This window comes from Eschscholzia californica, unplaced genomic scaffold, assembly GCF_041429995.1.
Source record: "Eschscholzia californica isolate CP2 unplaced genomic scaffold, dmEscCali1.0.p SCAF_4, whole genome shotgun sequence".
Lineage (NCBI taxonomy): Eukaryota > Viridiplantae > Streptophyta > Magnoliopsida > Ranunculales > Papaveraceae > Eschscholzia > Eschscholzia californica.
The window spans coordinates 47,907,834-47,935,436 of record NW_028238461.1 but is presented as its reverse complement, the minus strand read 5'-3'; the positions used below and the strand labels follow the sequence as shown (position 1 = coordinate 47,935,436).

Genomic DNA, 27,603 nt, shown 5'->3' with positions numbered 1-27,603 from the left:
TACCTCAATCAAACAACTATTATTAATTATTATTAACTCTAAGACATACATCATCAGGTCACACAACAATAAAGATCAACAAACATCTTAGAATCAGGATTATTAGTAGAAAGTAGAAACCTGGATCTGATAATCTAATATAGGAATATAAAATCTTACAAACAAAGTAACAAGTTTAAAGTTTGATTTGAACTTAATAACTAGTATCAGGCAGAGGGCAGAAGTTTTACCTTATTGCGCAAGAGAAACGAAAGAGGCAACCTTCGCTCGAGAATGTACAGCACTACCACTCACAACCAAAGCAAGTATAGATAATAATTGAAGAGTAATTTCATTACTCTTCACAGATACCAGATCGAATTGTCCTGCTTCGATAGAGATTCCACAGTTCCTCTACCTAAGATATCGGTATAATCCGAACCGAAGTTGAGGGGACTTTCATACCTGAAATCTGCAGTAATTTCGTTCTGATTTGTCCCAAATGGTGGATCAAATACCTTTGATGCATCAAAACGAGTTTCCTCTCCCGGGAACATAGTTTGGGTGAATGGTATATTGGTGTCCTCGAAAAAGTTACCTGCCAAAAAATCTCCTTGCCCACAAAAATTTCCATCTTGAATTTTCGCCTGTTGTGGATATTGGTCTCCAATAACCCCAACTTTACCAGCATCTGGGTTACTGTTGCAGTTTAGATTAGTATCGTAGAAGGACAGTAACTCACTAATCATCTTTTGCCCGTCTTCTGGAAGTTCAAGTCCAGCTATATCGAATGCTGGTGGACTTGGGTTCTGTTGAATGCTGAAAGGCTTGGGCTGTGCAAATGGAATAGAGAAACCTGCGGTTTTTTCTTTATCCATCTGGAAGGTAGTTGAGATACCGAATCCTGGAGAAATGGTTCGATATTGACAAGTTGCCTGGTGGTTGTTCCTTGAAGTCATATCGAGAAATCCAAGTCGATAGTTGTTGTATGGGCATTGAGTGTATTCACAGGTAAAGATCTTGTTTTTCATCATCATCTCTAGATCCGTAGAGGCCTGCCTTTTCTTACTGTAATCCATATCAACGATTTCTTCCTTGACTGGAGCCGGTCTTTCCTTTGACTCCCCTATTTCCACATTGAGCAGAGTCATGTCCTGGTGCTTAAACTCCTGGACCTCGAAGTCAAAGTTGCCTTCGACCCCTTCAACATCATAATCGCTACTGTCAGTGATAGAGAAAGATCCACTCCCACCAGCCGAGGACAATGGTGGACAACTATCTGGGTGGAGCTTTCGATATGAGGCCTCTTCCTGGTTAATGATGGCTAACCAAGTCGCACTTTCCTTGGCTGTCATTTTGTCCTGCAAACACTTAGACTGCCTCACAAGCTTGCGAATTTTGGTGATATCAGGAGACATGTGTTTGATCACAGAAGTGAGCACGCTAACCTTCCATGCCTTCTTTAGATCATGAGGTTTCTTATATGGTGGTGGGCCTTGATCCGTCGGCAATCCCAACTGAGCCCACCATTCTTCAGTACCAGTAGGCCACCATGGTGGGGCGACTCCTTTCTCTAATGGAAATCGCCTTTGTGGTGGATCACAGTGTTGCATCAAAGCTGATAGAAGTGAACCAAGTGTAGTATCTTGAAGCTCATGTAAGGTATGAGGGTTGGCTGCATCCAAATCTAAATTTTCATTCTTCCCTGGTATGGCATGATCGGCTCGATACTTGGCAATTGCAGCAGGCCCGTTTCGGTCGAACCTGACTTTCTCCTTCCACCAAGCGCGAAGATTGTCAGAGGCTCCACTTACTGGCTTCCCCTTCTCAGGGATGATTCCATAGACAAACCCCTGAGCCTTACAAACTTCCATCATCTTCAACATGTATTTCAAGATACCATCTTGCGCACGAGACATCTTTTTCCTTCGAGCTTGTTCTTGAGACTGTCGCTGCTTGGCAGAATCAACACCCTCCTTACCCTTATTTTGTTCCTTAAGTTTCTTCAGAAGCATCCTATCTCTCCACATTCTCTTCTCAAGCTCGTCAACATCCAACTCTTCATCAGAATAATCCTCCTCAACCATTGCGTCTTGTTCAGTTTCTGGTGCCAAATTTCTCTCCATAGTTGGTAAAACAGAAATACAATCAAGATTCCCACCAAATACCATATCTTCAAACATCATCATCATTCCAAAAATACGACTAGCATCAAAGTCTTATTTTGGATGTTGGCGAGATAAACCCCCTCTAGATCTCCAAAAATATTAATCTGTTAGTACCACAACCCACAGTAGTTCCCAAGTTAGAAACTATTTCCAGAAACAGTTTCGAATTACGGTTAAAACAGAAAGAAAGCGAGTTAAAGAGATGAACCGACTGAGCTAAAAAGAGTTTCCTAAATGAACAAAATCCCAGTTTTCCTTGAGAAAAAATGAGTTAAAAAAAGTTGCCCTAAATGCAAATCTAAGTTTTCCTAAAAGAGGCATCTGAGCTAGATACTGGAGTCTTAAACTATCAATTTTACACAGGAAACTGAAGAATCGGGCGAATCGTCGGGTCAGAGTCATCTGATTAGGTCAAAACTTGAAGAAATAACAGATACATAGTCATTAATATAGGAACTTCTAAAAAACCCTAAAAAGGTAACCCAAATAGAAAGACTTCCAAAAGAAATTTATCCTTTCCCCCCCCCCCCCCCCCCCCCCCCCTGATTTACTGTTTCCTACATCAATTTGAATGAAGATCAAGAAATTAAGTTTCCGAAATGAACACAATCAAAACCCAGTTTCTGAAACCTAACAAATAAACCCATACACCCAACAACATCATAAAAAATATAAATTTTTCATAGATCTGAAGTTCCCAACACCAATCTACTGATAAATCAAGAAATCAAGTTTAAGAGAACAAAATTAAAATAAAAAATAAAACCCATTTTGTGAAAGTCAAGTAAGAAATTAAACTAGTCAAAAACATCAGAGAAAGATCAATTTCCAGTCAAAGTTAGAAGAAGAAGAATGAAAAATTATGGTTTAGAGTATCAAATATATACTAATAGAAATTCTGAATGAAAGCAGAAGATGAGATAAAACCCCAGAAATGAAAACTTGAACAGATAATTTATAAAGAATAACTTCAGAGAGGGAGATATTATTACCAGACTTTTTGTACGGATTTCGTCTCCGAAGATAGAGCTGCTACTACTACTTTAATCGTCAAGCTCCGAAGAGATATAAGAGAGAGAAAGGAGAGAGAGAGAGAGAGAAGGGAGAGAGGGATGATCGATCCTCTTCTGAAACGCTTCTAACATGAGGGTTTGATCTTTCTCTCTCTCTAAAATAATGTTAACTTTAGTTGGGTATAAAGTTTTACCATGGTTAAAGTAGTGGATGGAGTAAAAAGGTGGTGGTACACTACAGCCAAATAGGAGTAGACAATTAATTAACCGAAGGGTATTTGTGGGACCGCGTCAGTTTTTTTAACTGCGGCTGCGTGTTATCTATCTGCTAAGTTACCAAAATACCCCTATTAGCTTTTCTTTTCTACGGGATTGGTCGAGGTTTAACAATGTTTTGGGATATTTGGCAAATGGCACACAAGAACAAACTGTCACTCGTTTGAGGGTTTCTTCTTCTTTACACTGTGTTGAGACTTGAGAGAAGTGGAGAGAGAGAAAAGAGTGTATAAAGAGAAAACTAGGAAAGGGAAAAGAAGAGAGAATGGTCAAGAATCCTTGGTTGGAGGGGTAAGAGGTATAATCTTCCACCTAGAGGTCAAGGGTTCGAGGTACAATTTGAACCATTCAAAAAAAAAAGAAAAAAAAAAGAGAGAGAGATTGAGGAAAAGAAAGGGGGGAGAGATGGTTGGTGGGTGGACGATGATGGTGGTGGGAAGAGGGGGAGGAATAAGAACGGTTTCTTTAAGAGAATGACCCCCATTTATTTAGTTATATTAGGGGGGCACCCCTAAAAACATTTTCGTTTAGGCGTTAGTTAACCCCCAAAGCTCATTTTCTAATAGCCGTGAAGTAGTGGTCATGCGAATCACATGTTCGATCTCTGATCAAAATACCTTCGTCCTAATCTTTAGTATATGACCCCTATTTATTTAGTTAATTATATTAGGACTACACCCCCAACCAAAATACTTTGTCCATTCGAATAGTTTATCCCGAGCCAATACCTTCCCATCTCACGATCGGTTGAATGACCGTAGTTACATGTCAAACCACTAACTCCGAAGTTCGCCCATAGACTGGGTCATGCTCACCCCGAGCCAGAGGCCAGAGCTAGATCCAATCCACGAGTGACTCCGGTTGGTTCACTCTTGTTACGTTCTCTCTCATAAGTCTGAGGTTCGGCTATAGATTGGGTCATACTCTCCCCCGAGCTAGAGCCAATTAGCGAGTGACTCTGGTCGAGGTGTCACTTGTACTCCAATGATAGGATGGATCGTGTCTTTACCAGTCCGAGGTAGTTGTACCCAAAAATTACTTGTATGGGTCAAGTTCAAGTTATAATATCCGCCAAACAAAACCCAAAAAAGAATAGAAGAACAACTAGTAATAGTTGTACCCAAAAATGGTGTAATTGGTTTCAAAAGTCTCTGTTTTATAATTATTTCTCACAAAAATCTGATCTTGAATCTTTTAGTCATGTTTTAAGGAGTTGGTATCCATTTTTAGACATGGGTTTCGAAGAAAAGATGAAATCTTAGAAGATTTTGCTAGAGAAAAATTGAAATCTAGAATAGAAGTAGAAGAAATTGAAGAAGAAGCAAGCAAAGAAAAAGAAATCGAGGAAGAAATTCATCCATGTTAAATCGGTTTTCAGATTGTTCTTCAACAACTAACCAAGATTCAGAGCAATAAACAGAACCCAGGTTGACAATGAAGAAGAGCAAAAACAAGAAATTGGTGAACTCCAGATTGAAACCAAAACCCATTTTCTTAGGTTCAACAAATCCACAAACTGAAGAGAAATCTAGATTTTACAGTGAAAATTTTAATATTGCAAGCATCACTTATTCCAAAAGAAGAAGAAGATACTACAGGTAGTGAAGTTGACGGTTGAGAGGAAGAAGATACTTGAGAAATAGGTGGTTGTGAAGCTCCAAGTGGTATTTTGGTTGGGGGTGTAGTACTAATATAGCTAAATAAATGGGGGCAATATACTAAAAATTAGAACGGAGGTATTTTGGTCAGTAGGCGAGCATGTGATTCACACAACCACTACTTCACGGCTATTTGAACGGAAAATGAGCTTTGGGGGTTAACGCCTAAACGAAAATGTTTTTGGGGTGTCCCCCTGATATAGCTAAATAAATAAATGGGGGTTTTGGCCTAAAAAACCCAATAAGAAACAATTTAATTTTTTATGATTATTATAGGGCAATGATCGGGCAACCTCCAATGGCCAGTGATTGACCAACGGTCGATGACAAGTGATAGACCAACCTTCAGTAATCGATAACGAACCGACCTTCGGCAACCGGTGAAGGATCGACCTTGGATGTGATGCCTCGAGCCTTAGCAGTTGTCGATATTGTTCTCGCTTTTACCACCCCAGTCACGAGCCTACAGGTACGGAGTTTTGTTTTCGGTGAAGGCTCCAGACCCACGTAAAAGACTTCGGTACTTACTAAGCTTTGAATGTACACCTATATCCCAAGCTCTGGACACTCTTGTGAGCGATGTGAGACTATTATAATCGCCCCATCCTCAACCAAGAGTCGTCCCCGACTCTGGTAACAACTTTTATTGTGATAGTCCCACATCGCTCATGACAGTGTCAAAACCCTAAGATATACGTGTACGCTCAAGTTTAGCAAGTATCGCGACATTTTGGGGGTGTTCGTGGAGCCTCCACTGAGAACAAAACTTCGTACTTACGTGTGGTGTTAAAGCAGAGACAATATCGGCAACTAATAAGGCTTGGGGTGTCACACTTGGTATCAGAGCATGAGTTATGGGTGTACAGAGCGTGGGGAGATTGTGATAGTCTTACATCGCTCGCGAGAGTGTCCAGAGACTAGGCTATACGTGTATGTTTAAAGCTTAGTAAATATCAATACTTTTGTTGGGGGGCCTTGTGGAGTGTTGGTCGAGAATAAAACCTCGTACCTGTGTGAGGTGGTAAAAGTGGGGACAATATTGACAACTTCTAAGGTTTGGGCATCACATTCGACAACAAACAAGAACAAAGTAACAAACGATTGAGAGAGTAAGAGTTTTGAGGAGAGAGGTAAAAAAGAAAAATGAAAAGTAAACATTTAACTTGACTTATACAAAATAAAAAGAAGACAAGAATAGAAGTTAATCATTTTCAGGGTGCTATTTTGGTGAGTTGATCATCTTTGAAGGATCATAATGAAATTAACCCTTTTTTTTATTGGGTTATTTCCCAAATGGCCCCCAACTTTGTGACCAGCTTCCTGCCTGGCCTCCTACTTTAGCAAATATTTCCGTATGACCCCCTTTTTCCGTTATCTTTAACTATCTGTTACTCTCCCTCCTCCATCTCATTTTCTCTCTCTGCCAAGTCACCTATCACGCCACATCATCATCTTCTCCGGCAGGGGTCGCCGGCCGGCCAAATTTCCGGCCGCGACCTTCAAATATTAATTTTTTTTTATTTTCTCTTTCCTCTCTCTCTCTCTATAAATTTTTTTTCCCTCACCCTCTATCTCTCTCTAAAACTCCGGCGAATTGGTTTCCCTTCGCCCGAGTAGGTATGTTCGTGAGCAGAACAGACCTTGCTGTTCTGTTCACGAACAGACCTTGCAACGAACAGACCTAGCTCCAGCGAAGGAAAACCCCTTCGCCAGAGTTTTAGAGAGAGAGAGAGAGGGGCGAGGGAAAAAAAATTTCTAGAGAGAGAGGAGAGAGAAAATAAAATAAATTTAATATTTGAAGGTCGTCGGCCGGAAATTTGGCTGGTCGGCGACCCCTACCGGAGAAGATGATGATGTGTTGAGATAGGTGACTTGGCAGAGAGAGAAAATGAGATGGAAACGGATAGTTAAAGATAACGGAAAAAGGGGGTCATACGGGAATATTTGTTAAAGTAGGGGCCAGGCAGGAAGCTGGTCACGAAGTTGGGGGTCAGGCAGGAAGCTGGTCACGAAGTTGGGGGCCATTTGGGAAATAACCCTTTTTTATTTCATTATTCAAACATAAGATATTGTTCTTTAATATTTTTTTTAACCTTGGAAATTGTTTGGATGTAAAGCTTGTCATTTTTGTCCTACTGTTTTACAATGATAGTAATGTTGGGGGCCAGGCAGGAAGCTTGTTTGGATGTAAAGTTGGGGGCCAGGCAGGAAGCTTGTCTTTAGGCTTTAGGACATTGATTTCGTCGGGCTTTAGGTCATTGATTTCGTCGGATTTTAAGTTATTACTTTCGTTGGACTTAGCTAGTAGTAATTCGACAGCTATCGTGTTTACCACTTCGTATTGATGTAACAATGCCTTTGTAATGACCGTTGTAGTCAATATTTAAAAAAATAGTTTGTTTTTTTATTTTGTTTTTTGGGTTATTTGCTGATTGACCCCCTAAAGTACGACCATTTTTCCAAGTGGCCTCCTAAAGTTGGATAATACCGAGATGACTCCCTTTTGATTTTTTTCATCCAATTGACTGTGAGTCAGAGTTAATCAAATTTGACATTTTTTTCCTTTTTCTTATTTCTTCTCTCACGCGTCTCTCTCATGTTCTTCATCCTCCACCACCACCACCACCACCATAACCACCACTTACACCACCACAATCACCATCATCAGTTAAAATTATGTACAATCAATCCTTTACGATTACGAAGGGAAACAAAAACAGAATGAGTAAATAGCGGAACCTTAAATCCACTCTAGAAACTGAAAAATGAAAAGTAGTACAAAAATTAGGGCTCTCAAAGATGTCACCATTAAAATTAACAGTAGGCTTAAATCTATGAGCATGATCAAGACATTCTTTTACACACCAATATGACTGAAGATTATGATTTTAACTTCACCCCTCAACACTAATTGATAAATTGATATTTTAATATACCCTTATCAAGTGATGGTGCTGGTGGAGGAGGAAGAGGAAGAAGGGGATGAAGATGAAGAACAAAATAGAGAAATTGTTGGGAGAAACGTGGGAGAAATAAGAAAAAGAAAAGAAGGTCAAATCTTACTCTTTGAAATAACAGTCAATTAGCCAGAAAACATCAAAATGACACCATCTGAGTATTTCTCCAGCTTTAGAGCATCTCCAATGCAACACTCAATCTTAGAAACTCTGAGTGCCACATATGATTTTTAGAGTTTTTTCTTAAAAACTCTCTCCAACGCAACACTCTATTTGGATCTCTAAGATGATGTGTCGAGGGTGAAATAGAGATATCTCAAGAGGACACTTTAGAAATAGAGTGCCCTCTTGAGATATCTTTAATTGTCCAACTCATCAATATTTGATTTTCAACCAATAGAAATCGAGTCTTCTATATTTTCTAAATAACTAATTATTTATTTACAAAAATAATTATGCCACATATGTAAATAAGACTAGTTTAGAGTTTTGCATTGGAGACACAAAAAATTGAGGATCTCTATTATCGCCACCTATGAGTGAGAATCTCAATTGGAACTTGACACATAAGATGAATAGAGACTTTTTTGAGTTATGCACTGGAGATGAGCTTACGAGGCCAATTGAGAAATTAGTCATATTTTAAAGAGGCAATAAAAAAATGAAAAAGAATTGACTATTAATTGCTGACTGTTAATACTGATTTCTGCAACAAAAAGAAATAAAAAGACTATTAATAGTCAGTTGAATGATAATGAAAAGGCAATAAATAAACTTAATTGGCTATACAATGAAAATAGTCACTCAAACTATTTTTTTATTTTTATTTGCTAGGCGAAAGATTTCTGAATGAAGTATCTAAAAGAATATATAGAATGAAGAAAAGATAATCTATTCTAAACAAATTACATACTTTATTTTGTTCCCTAACTAATTAGGAACTATCTTGTGCGTGAAGTATGTCAATTACAGTTATCCCGTTGCTTGTAACGATACTTTCTTGATGCAGGGGCACCCGGCATGGAGACTAATTCCATGACCGGACCCGGTCATGGTCCAACCGGCCAAGGAGAGAGGACTTAGAAAGTTCTTATTTTAGTATGTTTATTAATTAATTTTGGTTTAGGAATTATGCTATTTTAATATTTCCAATAATTGGAAAGGTCCAGAGTTAGTCCAGTTATTTAGGCAAGTTGCAGTATTTAATTATTTAGGAATTCTAATTCAAGTCTATCTAGGAAAGTCCAAAACCCTATAAGAGGGATATCTAGTTTGTCTATTATTTTCAGATTTGAGAAAAAACCTCATTGAAGTTTTAATAAAGTTTATTATTTAGAGTTATTTGATCTTTAATTTCATTGTTCTTATTTAGTTATTTCATATCTTTAATTCCGCTGCGTTTCTACATCATTTCTTTTATGTTATTTGCCAATAATTTCATAGGTTACATATGTCAAACTCGCCCAACGGTTTTACTGGTCTCTTTTTCGAGCTCAGGACTGTCCATGAATAGGCTTCAGTACCCCCGCGTCCAACTCATTAAAGTAGTCCTCTCAAGTCACTAGGCTCTAACGGACTGGAATGCACGGGCCAACTATTGGGTCTAGAGGCTATATTTCTGCAGGTGGGGAAATGGAGGCGCCTTTAACAATAAGAAATCGTCACAATGTCATAGTATTCTATGATGCATGGGCATTGATAGAAACTAGGACAACGGAGGTGTTTAATTGTATTTGTTATTAGGTCGTCCATTACCTTTACAATTGTACTTCCATATTCCCTTAAGGATAAACTACTTTGGCCTAGACGAACTCAATGTACCTTAATAGGTGAAGATAGTAGATATTCAAAGATAACTAATATAGGATGTGAGAATGAGTTCAGTGTTAATAATTTAAAAAAAAGTACTCATCGGTTTTTCTTTTTCTTGTTCTCGCTATTTGTTTTCTTGTTCAATGAGTTGCTTAAAGCAAACCATGAATGAATTATACTGTTTTTCGAGATGGAATAATTTTGTCGCCCTTGATTTGTCATATCTTGACACTAGGGCTCGTAAAGGCCATAGAAAGGTCATCCAGCTACTACATAACAGACCCTAAGGACCACCTAGCACTACCTTTACTTTACATTGTTTACACGTTAAATCGCGTGGATAATTCAAGAGGGTAAACTACCGCCCCCGAGGATGAAACCCATGATGTTTTGGCCTTTTAGAGGGGTACCCAATCAACTGAGCTATCAGTGAATGTGCATGAGAAGGTTATTATTTGCTTTGAAGTTTTATTTACTATATTGCTTTTCTTCTCTAGCATATGGCTTTACTTGTGAATTTTTATTATGTTAGGTATGTGCACTCTATCTACTTGAAGTAAGAAAAACCACAGGAACTGTGAAAAAAATGTACTCCTAAGTGGATTTCACTTTGCATATCATTACAATAACCTATCTATGTCAGTTGTGATGTTAACGAATGTATGAGTTCTTCGTTATTAAATTTTACATAATAGTTCGACTCTGAATTGTATAAAAACTTATATAGAAATATGGAGTTTCCTTCACAAAAACATTAAGAGTAGAGTGGCCTCAGTTGTCGAGATGTACAAAGCAGAGGCATAGTTTCCATAACCACCAAACAAAGTCAAAGACACCTAAAATTTGCTGTATAATGTGGATAAGAGAAACATGAAAACTGAAGACAATGTTTAATTTTTCGGAAGTGCTATAATCACAAAAGATTTTGACAAAAGAAGTTACCCGGCTGATGTGACGGTTGTGATATTCATCTTTTAACGGCCTAGATTTAGTCAGACTTTCAAACCACAACAGCTACATCAGTTGGGTGACTTCTTTTGTCAAAATTCTTTGCCATTTTAGCATTTCCTTTAATTTTTTATCCAGATCACCCGCCTTTGATGAAGGTAGTTGCAGCTTCCCACTAGTACAAACACTTGGGAGCCTCTATAGGCGCCCAGCCTTTTAGCTATTGGCAATATGCTAGAGTCACTGATTTAAGTTTAACTGAAAACATCTATAGACACACTTTTTGCCTAGTGGAGAGTCTGAGAGCTGCATTTGGTTCTCTGACTTGACAAATCAAGAACATGCATAAGGTCTCGGATTGGTTTGAATCTGAGAGCTCTCGAATTTTTCAGATTTGAGGGAGGCAATTACAATTTGTAAATTACTCAAAATCAATTGAAACAATGGATTGAGTATAAAATCATCAAAAAAAATATATGATTTTAAATACCGTTTTCTAATAAAAATAGAGATCTTTTTAAAACCTATTTGTAATCTCTTTCTCCAACGAACGAACAAACTATAGGTGATACCCATAAAAACCTAATAGCTTTGATGAAAGTTTTGAAACAAAAAAATCGAAATGAAAATGGAAGAAGAAAAAATTCAGATGTACTTGGGGTGCCAAGTAGGAAAAGGAAAATACGGACACCTCCATGTTAAAAAAAAAAAATCTAAACATGGGAGGAGCCTGTTGGAAATTAAAAATACTTGCACAAACAAAGAAGAATAAAGAAGATATTAACTTGAATTGAATACTTGACTTGATTTGATTTGATTTTATGAAAATAAACTACAAAGACTGGTCTATTTATAGACCCAAATTCTACCCACTAACTAAGACCACTAGTAACATGATTCCACTAATTCATCCATTAACCCACTAACTTAATCAACTAAAGAAAATAACTACCCACTAACTTAACTCACTAATAACTTAATTATTAAATCAATTTTGAGTTTAAATAAAATAACATTAAAATTAACACCCTCCCTTAAACTCAAACATTATAACACCCATCATGATCTTCGACTTGAAAAATCAATGGACCTTCAATGACTTAATAAAAAATATTAGTCATTTAATCATCAACTTAAAAACTTCATATCAATCTGGCTTTTCATCATACCCTTTAACAACTAATTTGTCTACTTCATCATCTGGTTTGTACTTGGTTTTGAATGACCATTTCAATCCAATTGACTTCTTTTCTGCAGGAAAAGAATTTAGCTCCCAAGTATCACTTTTCTCAATTGGATAAATTTCGTCGTCCATAGCAGAAATACACCCCACATTTTTTACTGCTTCTTTAACAGTGATAGGTTTGGTGTGATTACAATCTGCAAAAGATATAACACTTGAAAAATATTCGTTAGACCCATTATTATCATTGCTTACAACGTAGTCATCAAACCTTGACAAAACTTGAATGTAAGTTGAACTGGGACATAATTCTAAATTTGAATTATCATCAATATTCAGAGAAATAGGTGTAATCTCAATTACTTGAGATTCTGAAGCTACTGTCTCATCATCCGTATCAATTTTTATTTGATGATCTTCTTTAACCGGACCGTCCCAAACTCCATCTTCATCACTTTCTACCGAATAATCATCTAAATCTTCGTCTAAAATTTCATCAGAATCTTCATCCGAATCGTCATCCATTCTGCAAGCCAATAAAAGAATTTCTCCCTCTTCTACATCATCTTCAACAAAGTTAGCATGCTCTGAATATTTCTTGGAAACTCTACATTCTGACTTATAATGACCTAATTTTTTGCAACGAAAACATCTAACTTTAGATTTGTCATACCTTCCAAATTTTTTTGGTCCTTTACCATGACTCTCTTCACCATTAAAACCACCTTTTTCAAGCAGAGTCACTTTGCTTTGAAAAGCTTGTTCAATAGACCCTGCAGCAGCTCTCTGGTTCATCCTATGTTCATGAGAACATAATGAACTCATCAAACCTTCAACTGACATAGTTGAGAGGTCTTTTCCTTCCTCAATTGCAGCGACAACATAGTCAAAACGACCTGTCAATGATCTCATGATTTTCTCAATAACACGTAGATCAGTTAACTTTTCACCATTAACCCGCAATTGATTAACAATAGACTGAACTCTAGAAAAATAATCAGAAATATTTTCAGAGTTAATCATATTAAGAGATTCGAATTCACCTCGTAAAGTCTGCAACCTTACATTTTTTACCTTCTCATCACCCTTGTAGGATCTTTGCAACAAATCCCACACTTCTTTAGCTGTTTCAGCTCTTGAGATTTTCTCGAAGACAATCTCATCAACAGCTTGATAGAGAAAGAACAATGCCTTCTTATCCTTCTTTCTGTTCTCTCTCAAACTATCCTTTTGGACCTGAGAGAGAGCTTCATGTGCTACCTGATCAACTGGTTCTACATACCCAAATTCGACAACCTCCCAAATTTCCTGGAAGCCAAACAATGCTTTCATTTGGATACACCATTGATCAAAATTTTTCCCACAAAATCGCGGAAGCTGAGGTTGGATTGATCCATTCATTTTGTAATTCGGTTAGTAATCACAAAATAATTCTAGCTCGGATACCAAATGTTGGAAATTAAAAATACTTGCACAAACAAAGAAGAATAAAGAAGATATTAACTTGAATTGAATACTTGACTTGATTTGATTTGATTTTATGAAAATAAACTACAAAGACTGGTCTATTTATAGACCCAAATTCTACCCACTAACTAAGACCACTAGTAACATGATTCCACTAATTCATCCATTAACCCACTAACTTAATCAACTAAAGAAAATAACTACCCACTAACTTAACTCACTAATAACTTAATTATTAAATCAATTTTGAGTTTAAATAAAATAACATTAAAATTAACAGAGCCGGCCAAACCAGAAGAATGCTTCCTCCATGTTTAAAACACGCCTCCCCTCTCGTCTATTTATGGTTGTTCCTCACCCACCTGCACATGAGGTCGAATACTTCTCCGGTTGGCCACATAAGGAGTTTCACATTACAGCTGACTTCTTGTTTGAAGAAGACAATACAAAGCTGAAACTAGTTGTCGACACAGTAAGGGAGGTAGATTCGTCATCTTACAATCTCATTTCAAAACCTGTAAACGGCTTAATCTGCCACATTGACTCGTATAGGGAAGATGTTGCTGGTATATGCAGTATTTGTACCGGACAAGTATCCCCTTGGTTTCAAACATCCTCGATAGTCGTGGGAGAAGAACGTGTCGGTATCCCAAACCGTTATGCATTTGGTTTTGATCCTGCCACTAATGAACACAAATTGGTATGTGTCTTGACCATACTGTCAGATAATTGCAACTTCAAATATTTTTTCTGTGGGTTTTGACTATTGGACACCAATGTAATAATTATAGATGGAGAAGGATCGAAGAGGTCCCACCAGATTCGTTGAATGATGATTATGTTTATGTGAATGGGGTTATTTACTGGTCCAATAATTCTCTCGATCTTTGGGCAAATATAAGTGTTCTCCGTCCTGTGTACTTGGTGGCATTTGATGTAGGAAATGAAAAGTTTAGAACAATCATAATTCCTGATTTCATCCCTGATCATCCTCGGGTTCTCGTCGTTGACCATTTACTTTTCAAAGACATTGCCCAGTTATTTGAAGTGGATGGGAATTTAGCTATGATAGTTAAACTGAACAATTGTATGTTCAACATGTATACATACGAAGATGGTGATTACAAGGACAAGGATGAGAAGATCAATGGAAATTCTACTACTTCTTCTCTTCAGAACGGAAGATGGACAAAAGTAACTTGTATCACCTTGCCTTTTTATTTGAGGAACAGTCATTGGGTCAAGTTTCATACTTTCATAGGGTCTAGCGACAAGATTCTCGTAACATCGTCTATTTGGAATCTGGAAATAACACCATCTTATTGGGATCTGAGGAGACTGGATATGCAGGAGAACAAGAAATGTCTATCTATTTATTGTTACAATTGGAAGAAGGATACTTGGACAGAGGTTGATGCAAGTGGAATCGCATCCTCAATTCCACAACTATGCCCTAGTAGCTTTTCTACTACCATCTCCAAAAGTCTTTTGTCTCTTAACAATCACAGTGCTCTTTGACGCCACCTAACAGACGAATCAACTTCACTCTATCTAGAAACTTTATGTCTTCCTTTTTAAATTATTTTTGCATTTCTTTTCATGTAACTTGGTACTTTATTTGCTTTCTTTTTAACTTATGTTTGCATTCCTTCTCATGCAACTTGGTTCTTATAAGATAAAAATTTGAATAAATGGGATATGTTTTCATACTCTTGGAATAGCTTTACGATATTGTTAGTGAGTAAATTCTTCATTCTTTATCGAAAATGAATGCGAGAGCCAAATGGCACAATCCGAATTGGTCTTCTGCTTTATTGACTTAATTTCGTACTGTACTGTCAGGCAATAATGCTATTAAGTTATACCATGATGTTATGTTGACTAAATTTCATAATAAAACACAAGGATTCCACAATATTTTGATCAGGTGTCTCTTCGTCTTCGTAGTTGAAGCAAATGTAAGAAAATTGTATACCACATTATAGGATGTGTTTCTCGCAATTCAATCATCCAGGGAACCTATAGTCATCTGATATTTACTCTTGATTATATACTGATATGGTATAAGCAAAGCAAGCAAAGATGCAAACCATTTATCCAGCTAAAAAAACAGATATGAAATCCATCTCTAACTTGCTAAAGCCCTCTACTTTACCAAATTCACTCTACCTAACCCCAATCTCTTGGTTAGCCTAATCAGGAGCGACGCAATTTTTGCCTCACAGGCGTATTGTACCCGCATGGTTTTAGGGGACTTTAATAGGTTCAGATACGACTCGATACTGAAGGCCAGTCCAAGAACTCTGAATCTGGTAAGGCCCTCAGCTACGCGAACCCCCCAGAAGGGCATATCCATCCGGCCGTTCTACTAGAAATGTATTAAGCGATCGATGAAGAACTTTCTTTCTGGTAGTATCAAGTTGTAGATAGTTTCAGCTACATGTGAGTTGGATCTAGATAGAGTACCCCTGATTTGACGGCCTACTTTAGCTGTGCGGGCAAAGAGGCTGTAAACACCTTGGGCTTGTATTTGGAAGTACCTTGAGTAGCCTTAAAAACCCTAGCGCAGCACTAATTTGAGGGCAGGTCCAGCAGGCAAGGACTACTCACTCAAAATATCCAGGCTTAAGGGGTGCATTTTAACAGGCTCTTAACTCCTCTGATTGGGGCCTGGATGGGCCCACCCAAACTGAAAAACCGAGTTCATCTGGCGGGCGAACACAATACGTGTGAAGTAAGCCTGTCAATGGATATTTGAATATTCGACGTCCCGTCGTATCCGTATTCGAATTTAAAGAAAATATCCGAAATTACGGATATCGAATACAGATTTGGATATTCCTTATCGGATATCGGATACGGATGCACCAATATCTGATCCGATAAATATCCGTATCCGATAAGTACAGTAAAAAAATTATTATTTTTTATTAATAATAATAAAAATATATAAAATGTATGGTTGAGATTTTGTTATTTAGATCTAATGGTTAAAAATTTAAACTTAAAAAAAATTTGTATTCGTTTTGAATATCAGTTATTATTCAATATTCGTTAATATTATCGGATTCGGATATTGATTTATAATATGCGTCGGATAATTATCGGATACGAATATGCCTATATCCGATATGATAAGCTACCGTTTACCGACCTTATACGTCTTTAGGCGTAGAGTGCTCGTGGGGCACAATGGGCCAAGTGAACATGTTGATATCGCGTGCTTTATCCGCACTGGTGTAAACAACAAACAATGACAACAAGAGTTCGCTAGGTATGAAGAACAAGACAATACAACAACATTGTGTGAACGTGTTGGGCCAAACTCTTGGCCTATGTAAGACACTTTTGAATCGTTTCTATTTCCATCAGCTCCAACGAAATGTTTCCGCCAGTACCCATTTATAAATGGGTGTAGGGGTAATACTGCTTTTTCCGCTTACAAAATAAGAAACGATTCCGCCAGTACCCATTTATAAATGGGTGTAGGGGTAATACTGCTTTTTCCGCTTACAAAATTCATCCTACCAAACACGAAAAGGAGCCGCTTCAGATGCCCGGGGTCATGGGACCAAGACTACAATTCTCATGACAACCTTACTAATTTATAATTTACTTAGGTCTTCCTTTGATTGTATGTTCGAATAATCGTACCTTTACTTCTTTATTGTGTTTCTTTTTATGTAAAGAGGACCACCATTTTTGTTGGCTCACAAGAAAACTAGATTTTTACATATGCCAAAAGGGTAAAAAGCAAAATCTTAAAAAGTAGAGGCCTTCACTTAACACAAAAGAAAGTTGACTCTTCTCTCTTCCACACAATTTAATTTCCACATACACTTACTCACATTCTCTTTCTTTTTCTCCAAATCTTTTTGGATTCTGTCTCAAGAACATCAAAAAGGAAGAAAGTGGGGGTTGAGATCTATTATTGCAAATTGAAAGTAAAATTTTCTCTTGATTTAGGCAGAAGCAATGTGCATTATAAATTTGATTTGACTATAAATGTGCATTATGAATTTGCCATTGTGCTAGAGGGATTCCAATCCAAAAAATATATATATTTCGAGTGAAAAGAAATATGCAATACTAATACCACCCCCAATGCCACCAAAGTCGAAGGAACTCGACACTGATCCCACACACAAGGGAAATATTTTGAAAGCCCGATTTATTTCTGAAACTCTAGTTATGATATCATATCAAAGTTCTTTAGACCCTAAAACTCCTTGAAAACTAATTAAAGGAAATCATTGTATGGGACCTGTCTACTTAACAAATTCTAATGCCTAGGCGACGGCGAGATAATGCTAATAGAAACATATACTACTTAATAAGTAATTTTTTTTTCTTCAAATTCAGTCCTGGAAATCTGCAATATCTCATTCAACCCCTCATTGCTAATGGAGTACTAGTGTATTTAAAAGTCTTTTAGCTCCCACTTCTACCATCTCTTAGTTTAAGTTGATCATTATGATATTAGAAAATATGTTCTAAAGAAAAATCCTAGCTTTACTACTCAAGTAGATGACTTTTGGTATTTTGAAAAAACAGATTCATTGATTTAGTGAACTAACCAAATCAAGTATTCATACTTTTTGAGCTTATAAATACATAACTCTCCTTAACCAAGAAAACCAAAACAAGCAAACAAATTACATTATGGCTTCTAGTAAGTACTATGTGATAGTGAGTGGTGTTATTTCAATTTGGAGCATTTTTGCTTGTTTATGCGAAGGAAGTGTTACTAGTTCTTATTATAGAGAGCCTGGTTACTCTTATGATCTTCCCTTGGATGTTTTTCATTCACCACCTGGTTATAATGCACCTGAACAAGTAATCTCTCTTACTCTATCTCTTTCTACTCTTTTATCTTGTACTGGTCCTACATTTGCGGAAGAGCGTCTGGAGTCTGGGCTATATGTGTGAGCTCTCGGACAAGCTTAAACGTGTCTAGGTCTTTAGGTGAGCTCCTAGAGTCTTCACCAAAAATAAGACCTCTACCCGTTGGGTTGGGCCTTGGTGTCAATGGCCGAGAAAATATCGAAGACTGCTAAGGCTTGGGTTGTTATGAACCCTCCCTCCGCCTTAGTGTTCAATGTCAATAGAAGTTCTTCCTTTTAACATGTTTGTTTGGTTTCAGGTTCATATAACTCAAGGAGATCATGGTGGGAAGGCTATAATTGTATCATGGGTTACCCCTTTAAAGCCAGGATCTAATTTTGTAACATATTGGAAAGCTAAAGGCGAAACGAAGAATAGGAATCGAGCTCAAGCCACTATCAATACTTATAAGTTCTGTAATTATACTTCTGGTTACATTCACCACGCTACTATTCCAAACTTAGAGGTAGAAACTAACCATCATTGATTCGTTATACATTTATATGAAAACATTTCATGTGTTAACTTAGATTTGATTAATACGATTTCTTTTTCAGTATGACACTAAGTACTTTTACGAGGTTAGTAGTGGTCGGGTGGTTCGTCGGTTCTCCTTTATAACTCCTCCTCAAGTAGGACCAGATGTTCCATACACCTTTGGAATAATAGGTAAGTTCTTGATCATCTTCAAACTAGAGTTTGTTATGGTTGTGTTTTATTTTTATACTATAAATGCAGGAGATTTAGGACAAACTGCTGATTCGAATACGACTTTGGAGCATTACAATTCGAACAAGAAAGGACAGGCAGTTTTGTATGTTGGTGATCTTTCTTATGCAGATGATTATGATTTTAATGATAATAGGAGATGGGATACTTGGGGCAGATTAGTAGAGAAGAACGTCGCTTATCAACCTTGGATTTGGACAGCAGGAAATCATGAAATCGACTTCCTTCCCGAACATGTAAGTCGACTCGAGAATGATATGTATGAATAGGTAATTTTGCTTGTTCTCTAATATAGTTTTATATAGGGTGAACCAATTCCATTCAAGCCTTATATGAATCGATATCATGTTCCATACGAAGCATCGAAGAGTACATCTCCACTTTGGTATTCTATTAAGCGAGCTTCGGCATACATTATAGTACTTTCGTCGTATTCAGCATATGGTAACTATTGTTACACCCTTCATGAATTGCTATTTATTGAAAGATTAGTATCTTACCATGAACTTGTATGTTAATGTTTTCTTCTTTTCCTTGTACTTGTTTAGGAAAATATACCCCACAATATCAATGGCTTGAAGCAGAGTTTCCAAAAGTGAATAGAAAAGAAACTCCATGGTTGATAGTTCTTGTTCACAGTCCTTGGTACCATAGTTTGAACTACCATTTTATGGAAGGAGAAAGTATGAGAGTGATGTTTGAATCATGGTTCGTCGAACATAAAGTTGACCTAGTTTTGGCTGGTCATGTTCATTCTTATGAGCGATCGGTAAGTCTTCTTTAAAGAAAAGAAAAAAAACTTAAAGAATACTCTGTCTTTGTGGTTATAAAGATATACATATGAAATGTCTGATACATGTCACAGAAACGAGTATCGAACATAGCATACAATATAACGGAAGGGCGTTGTTCACCCGTTCTAGACCCATCTGCTCCAATCTACATCACTATCGGCGATGGAGGCAACATAGAAGGCGTTGCTAATAGGTAAACTTTTATAGGGAAATGCTTTAAAACCCCACTAATTGCTATAGCACCCCTAAGCCTTTAGCAAAAAAAGGGCGCCTTTACAACTTCTAGTTTTGATATTTTTACAACACCTAATGGTATAAATAGTTCTCATGGACGACTAAATAGAATGTTGTATACTGTGTGCAGTTACAAGGAACCACAGCCGAGTTACTCGGCTTTCAGGGAAGCAAGCTTCGGGCATGCTCTTTTTGATATTAAGAATAGGACCCATGCTCATTATTCGTGGCACCGGAACCAAGATGGTGAAGCTGTCGAGGCAGATTCTCTTTGGATTTACAACAGATATTGGCATCCATATGAGGATAGTAGTTGAGCTACAAATATATGGTTCGATACGAAATAATCATCTATTTTTCTCTTTTGACAAGATTTAAGACAAGAGCAATGTATTTCCGTATGTTTCATTTTTCCATAGGTAGAAATCACTCCGTCAAGGTCAACAAATGCTTCGTTAACTAAGTTCTTCTATTATGTTAGATTCTATTTCATTTCTGTTTGAAATACGACACTGCCTTCGTATCGAAACCAAATACAAAACGATGAGAGGCTACTAAATGAAAGCATTGGTTTAATTTAGTACCTCACAAATTTCATATGGTACCAAAGTTAGGCCCATATATGGTGGCCTTTCTAAGTTGGGACTTGCAATAGGCCTACCAAGTGAAATTCTTTCACTAATACCAAGTCTTCAAGCTTATGAAGTACTTCTAAATTACAAACTCATGCTAGAGAAAGGGCAAATCTTTCTTTTAACAAGCGTGTTTGCAAATGATTTAGCCGGTTCTTTATCTAAAATATCATGTGTCATCAGCCTAGGTATTCACAGCTTGGTCGGCCATATCCGGATCCTTATCTCATTTTTAAGTGCACAACATATATGTGCCCGTAGGTGTAGTTCTCACCACCTAATTTATCTATTCGTGCCGGTAGTTCATAAAAATACTGTAAAAAAAAACATCTCGCGTGTACAACTTAGAGAGAAGCATAAAAGGTGTTGTTAAACTAGAGCACCCATGGGAACTTCCTACTCTCTGTACTTAGTTTTGTGGTTACTTTGAAACATCACAAGATATCCTCCTCTTTGTATTATATGACTCATTTTTTATTTGTTATTCAATTTAGAGTAGTAATCTAATATACCCAAAAGGTGTAATATGAAAATGTATTGGTTTATTTTGTGACCATAATGTTTATGTGAAATTCCAATTTTACCAAATATGTGAAATTCCAATTTGAAACATCATTACTAATTCCAACAAAGTTAGTTTATAATAGATAATAATCATAGAGGGTATCATTTTGAAACATGATTAAGAGTTGTAGTTGTATGTCATGTGAAGTACCCATGATCCAAGAAAGAAAGAAAGAGACAAAGATGAGGCTCTATTATCTAATAACAGATAGGAAGTTAGGAACGTGAATGGCATCTATCTATATAGATCTAAGAGAGAGAGAGAATCCATAGGGAGACAAAGTCAGAATGGACAGACCAGACCCACCCATGACAGATGAGAGAGAGTTTTAGAGAGAAAATTAAAATTTAGTGTTGGAAGGTCTCAAGAAAGAAAAAGAAGATAAAAACCAAGTTATTAAATTGTCTTGTGATGCAACCCAAATTGAAAGATATAGGGACCACTCTGTGTCAGCACCCATGTGACTCCCTTCTAAAAGACACCCTTTCTCCCCACAAACCCAACTTAAAATATTGTATGTACACTAGACTAGAGAGAGAAACTATAACTATTATAAAGACAACAAAGTCCTCTCTTAAAAGAACCAACAACACAACAAAGTAGTAGTATAGAATAGAGAGAGAGAGAGAGAAAAGGAATCAATCACATATCTATGTTGATAATAAATTTAAAAAGAAAAGAAACTCTACTTTTTATAAATTATCTTTGGCATTTTTACTTTTATAAAATTTTCACTGTTTCTCTTTTCTTTCTTCTTTCTTTTATCATCTCATCTTCATAATGGTACTACTCTTTCTTTCTCTCTCTATTACAATAACAACAAAATACAACAAGTAAAAGTGGGTGCGGAGATTTTTTTATCATCATGATCATTGTACATGGTCTGAAAAAGCTTGAGTCGAATCCATCATCGTTCATTCTGATTTTCTGATACAGTAAGATTCGAACTCTGATCACCACCGTTCCAGCTTCAAACTTCTTTTGCTTTGCCTTTTTGTTTTCACTACTCTTTCTTCAATTCATTCATTCACTCTTGTGATGTTGATGCTTGTATTAACACTTCATTTGGATTGATAAAGATTCTTCCTTTTTTTTTCACTTATGAATATTACTTAAAACTATTACTATTATTATTTTTATTATTATTACTACTAGTAATACTACTAATAGTATTTTGCTACTAAACTCTCATGATTACTTAGCTAAATTTGGGTCTTTGTTATTTTTGTCTACTACATTACTCTTCCAACTAATAAAGCTAAAATAGCTGTTTTGAAAGTGAAAGGAGAGAGTGAGAGACTTGAATAGTTACAAGAAAATTTACCACTCTTTCTGTGCTTCCTGTGGTCCATCCATCACCTTCAATGTCTGCATGGTTGTTGTTGTTTCTCTCTGTGAAGTTTTTAAGAGATAGAGAGAGAAAGAGAGATGTCCAACAATGGATGATGACATTATGTTGATTCCAAAACCAGTCCATGGGTTGTCTCTATTTGTATGCCTTTGTATTGTGGTTAAGTAGATAGTAATGTAGGTGATGATATTGATGATGATTTCTTCTTCCTTCTACTGTTAATATATGTATCTTATATATATAAATATTATATATCCTTTGCATGTAATAATTTACTCCCAAATGAAGCTTTAATCTGCAAAAAAAAAAGTACTTGAGAATCCAAAGTAAAATGGCTTTTTAACAAGGATCTCAATTAACTGCAAACTTCATTACCTGTGAAAACTAAGAAGGTCTAGTTCCCCGCATTAGCTTCTTTTACATTCCAATTGCTCCAGGACCAGAAGAAAACCTAAAAAAAAAAAGTTAAACCCAAGTTGAATTTATCAATCAACTATAAAACTTTTTGATTAATATGGGATCTAATTTTGAACACAATGAGTAAATCAAATTTTAGTTAGTACCTTGGGATTTGGAAGAAACATGATTTTAGAGAAGCCATATCTAGGGTAGAAGTTGCTGGCAAGATCGTCGATGAAGCGATTATAGAAGAAGATGATGATGAAGAACCAACTGGCAGAGCGGCCTCGGCCGAAGAGGTGGTGAAGAAGGAAGATGGGTTTCCACCAGATTTTATTGGTGATGCAAAAGGACTATCTGGAAGATTGTGCTCCAAACTATTGAATCCATTCAAAAGAGTAATAGAAGTTAGATTCTATAGTAGAATGAAACTTAACTATTTTAAGGGACTGGAACTAATCTTCACTAAACCCTAAAAACTACACAAAAACAGCAAATTCATGAAAGAAATCAAATATAGAATTCAAGCCCTATATAGATCTTTACTAAACCCTTGAACTAGTACCTATCATGGAAGTTGGAGTCCTCAAGTTTTGGGCTTTCTTTGCTATCACTTCCACTACCATTACTATCATCACCATAATATTCTTCTTTATTATTTGCAGCATTCACTTGTCTCTGGAATTGCTGTTCATTAGTAGTTGCTGGACTCCCACAGTTGAATTCTGCAATAAGATCAAGAACACACATGACCAACTTGAATAAAGATTAAAACCTAAGTTGATAATTAACAAGGGGATTTGATGATTAACCTTCGGGAAACTCGGGACTACTCCGATCCGAGAAAGGTGATGGAGGAATGAGAGAATGGTTGAACATGTAAGGGGAATGAAGTTGAGTTGGTGAAGGGATATTAAGAGCAGCTCCTGCTGATAAATTCCTATGGTGATGTTTCTTAACATCAAGAAGTTGAAGACCCATGAACCTTCTACCTTGAAGCTCAATAGCTTGCTGCAAATCAGCTTGTTCTTCTAGTTTCCTTCTTAACAACACATCTTGGGTGTTGTTGAACATCCTTGCTCCTAAAAAAAGTTCAGAGAGAGAAATAATTAGTAAGAGAGATGAAAACTCAAAGTTCAAGTTAAAGAACTTGTAATTAGAGCATACCAAGTTGGAGGTTATAGTGGTCTCTAGAATCAAGACCAGTTGGAGTAGAACAAGCTGAAAACTCTCCTCTCTCAAGTTGTTGTTGCTTCCTGTATGAATATAGATATGAAAAATTAGAACTTGACATGCTATCAAAGTTACAGAAGGAGAGACAAGAGAGAAAAAACAAGTACTTGTCTGTGATCTTGCCCTTCTCCTTGTATGGCTTGACGAGAACTCGAGCATCACAAACGAAATGAGGATTACCCTTAGCTAAGATTAGCTTAACGGTCTCCGGGTAGACGAAAGTCACAAACCCAAACATTCTCTTTTGTTGATATGGAATTCTCACATCTTGAACTGGTCCATAAATACTTCACCCAAACAACAAAAACAACATAAAATCTTCAAACTCACTGTTCAAATCAATTCTATAAATAAGATAAACAAAAAGTTAATTGAAACCCAAGACTTGAATTCATGTTCTTATAACACAAACCTGAAGTAATTAGAGACATCTTCTTCTCTAAAAGTACTATCAGCTGGGAAAGTCAAGTAGATTTGCCTTGATCCTGGATTCACAATACCTCCACCACATGAACTAGAAAAATCATTCCTTTCCATTCGAACTCGACCTAGCTTGCTTTGAACATCTTCTCCTAACATCAAAGCAGCAGCAGCTGCTGCAGCTCTGTAATCATAACCCACATCAAAATGAACTCTAATCAACAAACAAATCAAAATTATTAAAAAATAAGCTAATTTTATGACATGGGTACCTCTGATTTTCATTTTGTTGTTGTTGTTGAAGTAAGAAGTTCATGCATTTACTAGCTGTAGAAGCAGAAGCAGTATAAGGAAAAGCAGCAGCTGAAGCCATGAGCTGTGAAGCTGTGCTTAATCTCAACTGATTTTGCTGTTGTTGTTGTTGTTGGGTCTTTGATGTTCTAAGTAAAAATTCTTGACACTGTTGTTCCATGGATTCAAGTTTGTTATTATTATTCGGCGACCCGATAACCAGACCACCGGAAGCGGCTGTATCGACACCGGAAAAATCATGAAGGAATCTACAAGCTGTTCCGTTCTTACAGTAACCTCTAGCATAATATAGACATGGTTTCCATGGATCTGATAATCCTCCTCCGTTAAAGCAAGCGTCCGTAACGGAGATGCTTCTTCGATGGCTACCGTTGTTGTTGTTGTTCATCCCCCAATTAGCAGAGTAAGATGGAAAAAGCATATCTTGATTGGTCCCATTGTTTGGACTTGTAACTGATTCAGGTTGTGGTTGGTAGAAGAAGTCAGAGTTATTTTTAGGTCCATCGTTGAGAAAAGATAACTGATCTTGAAGTTGAAATTCATCGATAAGGCCATCGGAAACCGACCCACCACCACCAGCACCACCACCAACAATCATGCCGTTACTAAACCCATTAATTGTTGAATAAGAGTTTGAATTGGGACTAATTAACTCATCAGAGAAAGTAGAAGGAGCCCAAGATGAAGAATTGATAGAGAGAGAAGATGAAGTAAGATTATTATTATTCATTCTTGAAGGAGGAAGAGGAAAAGAAGATGAAGAATTTTGTCTAGAGATAGAAATAGGGTTTGAAAAAGGAGAAGGTGAAGATGGAGTTGAAGGTGTAGATGGAGTGTTTGATGAAAGTCCTAAATCATTTCTTGCTTTGATAACAAGAGATTGAAGAAGTGTTTCAGGACCAAAAGCTAAACGGATCATTTCTTTCTCACCATGATCTTGTATTAATAATAAACCCATAATTTTTGAAGCATTTTCTGGATCTAAACTTTGAATCCTTGAAAACACTATTCTTGTTGCTTCATAAGCATCCATGGTGTTTTTTTCTTTCTCTTTCTTTCTTCCACCTTTTCTCAACCCAACTCTTTAATGGAACCCCACAACCCACACACACACCTACTCAAGGTGTGTGAGGAGAGAGAAAGATGAAAATACTACTAATAAGTCAAGTAAGTAGTAGTAGTAGTAACTATATATATATATATCTTTATATATTGTATCTATCTGTAGTCTATCTGTATACTAATATTTCTTCTTCATCTTCTTCACTTTCTCTCTCTAAACTCTAAAGATGAGAACTTGTTACACTGACCATCTCCTCCTTCTTAATAGTAGTACTACTTCAGTGGCTATTGCTACTTCCCACTGCTGCAAGAAAAATAAAAGGGGGGAGAAATGAAAAAAGAAATTGTGAGAAAGAATCCCGTGTGGGAGTTTAAAAAGGGTTTCAACAAAAAAAAAAAGTTTAAAAAGGGTAGAAAGGGCAAGAAATAGTCAAAGTAAAAAAAAGAAGGGTAGAGACTAGAGCTAGTGAGAGATACTAAGGGTAAAAAAGGTAAATGTCTCTCGATGTTCTGAACCCAGCTCAGGTACCGCTTTAATGGGCGAACAACCCAACCCTTGGAACATAATACAACCCTAGGTGGCGAAGAGCCGACATCGAAGTACCAAAGCTTCCCGTCGATGTGAACTCGAGGAAGATAAGTTTGTTATCCCTAGAGTAACTTTTATCCGTTGAGCGATGACCTTTCCACTCGGCAGTGTCGGATCACTAAGGTTGACTTTCGTCCCTGCTCGACGGGTAGGTCTTGCAGTCAAGCTCCCTTCTGCCTTTGCACTCGAGGCCCAATCTACGTCCCTACAGTATTAGTATATGTGTCCACTCCAACTAATTTGATCAATTGGTTGTGTATATGGTCGATTCTCGAAGAGGCCGAATGAGATTTCATGCTCCTAAAATAACATAAATGATTTTCATACATACCTCAAGGTCTATGTCTTAAGAGTCCTGATCAAAACTAAAATTTTATTTTTAATTAAACTTTTTAGAATTGGGAATATAGTAAAAAATGAAATGAAATTTTGATTTATTAAAATTGGAAATAATTAATGATTTATCAAATGGGACACATACTCATTTATTATAAGTTATAATTAAAAAAGATGATAAGAAAAGTGACATATTTTTTCTAGACCCAAAGAATCTACAAATTTCTCTGTGTCCAAGTACTTATAAATAGCAAGTGTGGGATAAAGTTAGAATGAGAAATATAATGAAACAAAAGCTAAATTAATCTTTCCATTTTTCCTAATTTTGATAAATAAGATATGAAATTGGATTGTGATGCTTCAAGTCCACAGGTACGAAGTTTCGTTGTCGACGAAGGTTATACGAGCCCACTCATAAAGTTTTGCAACTTATTAAGCTTGAGCGAGCACCTATAGTCTTTCAGACACTCTTACATGCGATGCGGGTCTAATACAGTTTCCACCATTTTTCTCCAAGATGGAGTATATATAAACTCAACTGTAACACAAAAAATTACTAGTCAATGGAGAGAGAGAGAGAGGTCCATTAATTGTAAGTTAGT

At 36.7% G+C, this 27,603-nt stretch overlaps 3 protein-coding genes across 4 annotated transcripts; 1 reads left to right on the top strand and 2 right to left on the bottom strand.

Moving 5' to 3' along the window:
- LOC147545460 (ETHYLENE INSENSITIVE 3-like 1 protein) lies at window positions 1-3,948 on the bottom strand. Of its 2 annotated transcripts, none has more exons than XM_086638566.1 (2): window positions 3,140-3,948; window positions 1-2,251 (listed from the first exon to the last, which is right to left on the bottom strand). In XM_086638566.1, exon 2 carries the CDS (start codon window positions 2,169-2,171, stop codon window positions 342-344), a length of 1,830 nt encoding a protein of 609 aa, XP_086494692.1. In that variant the 5' UTR covers window positions 2,172-2,251; window positions 3,140-3,948; the 3' UTR covers window positions 1-341. The 2 variants fall into 2 exon arrangements, with proteins under 2 accessions (XP_086494692.1, XP_086494693.1); XM_086638567.1 differs by having other exon boundaries at window positions 1-2,229; window positions 3,140-3,707.
- A 13,970-nt stretch (window positions 3,949-17,918) lies between these two features.
- LOC147545459 (purple acid phosphatase-like) lies at window positions 17,919-20,577 on the top strand. Its single transcript, XM_086673794.1, has 8 exons — window positions 17,919-18,297; window positions 18,605-18,811; window positions 18,903-19,014; window positions 19,084-19,310; window positions 19,380-19,518; window positions 19,623-19,843; window positions 19,940-20,061; window positions 20,233-20,577. Exons 1-8 carry the CDS (start codon window positions 18,124-18,126, stop codon window positions 20,417-20,419), a joined length of 1,389 nt encoding a protein of 462 aa, XP_086529920.1. The 5' UTR covers window positions 17,919-18,123; the 3' UTR covers window positions 20,420-20,577.
- A 1,388-nt stretch (window positions 20,578-21,965) lies between these two features.
- On the bottom strand, window positions 21,966-26,442 carry LOC147545458 (Zinc finger (CCCH-type) family protein / RNA recognition motif (RRM)-containing protein). The gene is made up of 9 exons (XM_086673793.1): window positions 24,975-26,442; window positions 24,695-24,886; window positions 24,390-24,569; window positions 24,217-24,305; window positions 23,862-24,131; window positions 23,615-23,774; window positions 23,214-23,426; window positions 23,026-23,101; window positions 21,966-22,945 (listed from the first exon to the last, which is right to left on the bottom strand). The coding sequence occupies exons 1-8, from the start codon at window positions 26,045-26,047 to the stop codon at window positions 23,068-23,070; spliced, it is 2,211 nt and encodes a 736-aa protein (XP_086529919.1). The 5' UTR covers window positions 26,048-26,442; the 3' UTR covers window positions 21,966-22,945; window positions 23,026-23,067.
- Window positions 26,443-27,603: the final 1,161 nt, after the last annotated feature.

Coding starts and splice junctions, on each gene's coding strand:
- LOC147545460 (XM_086638566.1), bottom strand. CDS start 2,171: ATGATGATGATGTTTGAAGATATGGTATTTGGTGGGAATCTTGATTGT.
- LOC147545459 (XM_086673794.1), top strand. CDS start 18,124: ATGGCTTCTAGTAAGTACTATGTGATAGTGAGTGGTGTTATTTCAATT. Junction 18,298..18,604: donor GTTATAATGCACCTGAACAA/GTAATCTCTCTT, acceptor GTTTGGTTTCAG/GTTCATATAACTCAAGGAGA. Junction 19,015..19,083: donor ATACACCTTTGGAATAATAG/GTAAGTTCTTGA, acceptor CTATAAATGCAG/GAGATTTAGGACAAACTGCT.
- LOC147545458 (XM_086673793.1), bottom strand. CDS start 26,047: ATGGATGCTTATGAAGCAACAAGAATAGTGTTTTCAAGGATTCAAAGT. Junction 24,570..24,694: donor GATGTCTCTAATTACTTCAG/GTTTGTGTTATA, acceptor GTTTGGGTGAAG/TATTTATGGACCAGTTCAAG. Junction 24,306..24,389: donor AAGGGCAAGATCACAGACAA/GTACTTGTTTTT, acceptor ATATTCATACAG/GAAGCAACAACAACTTGAGA.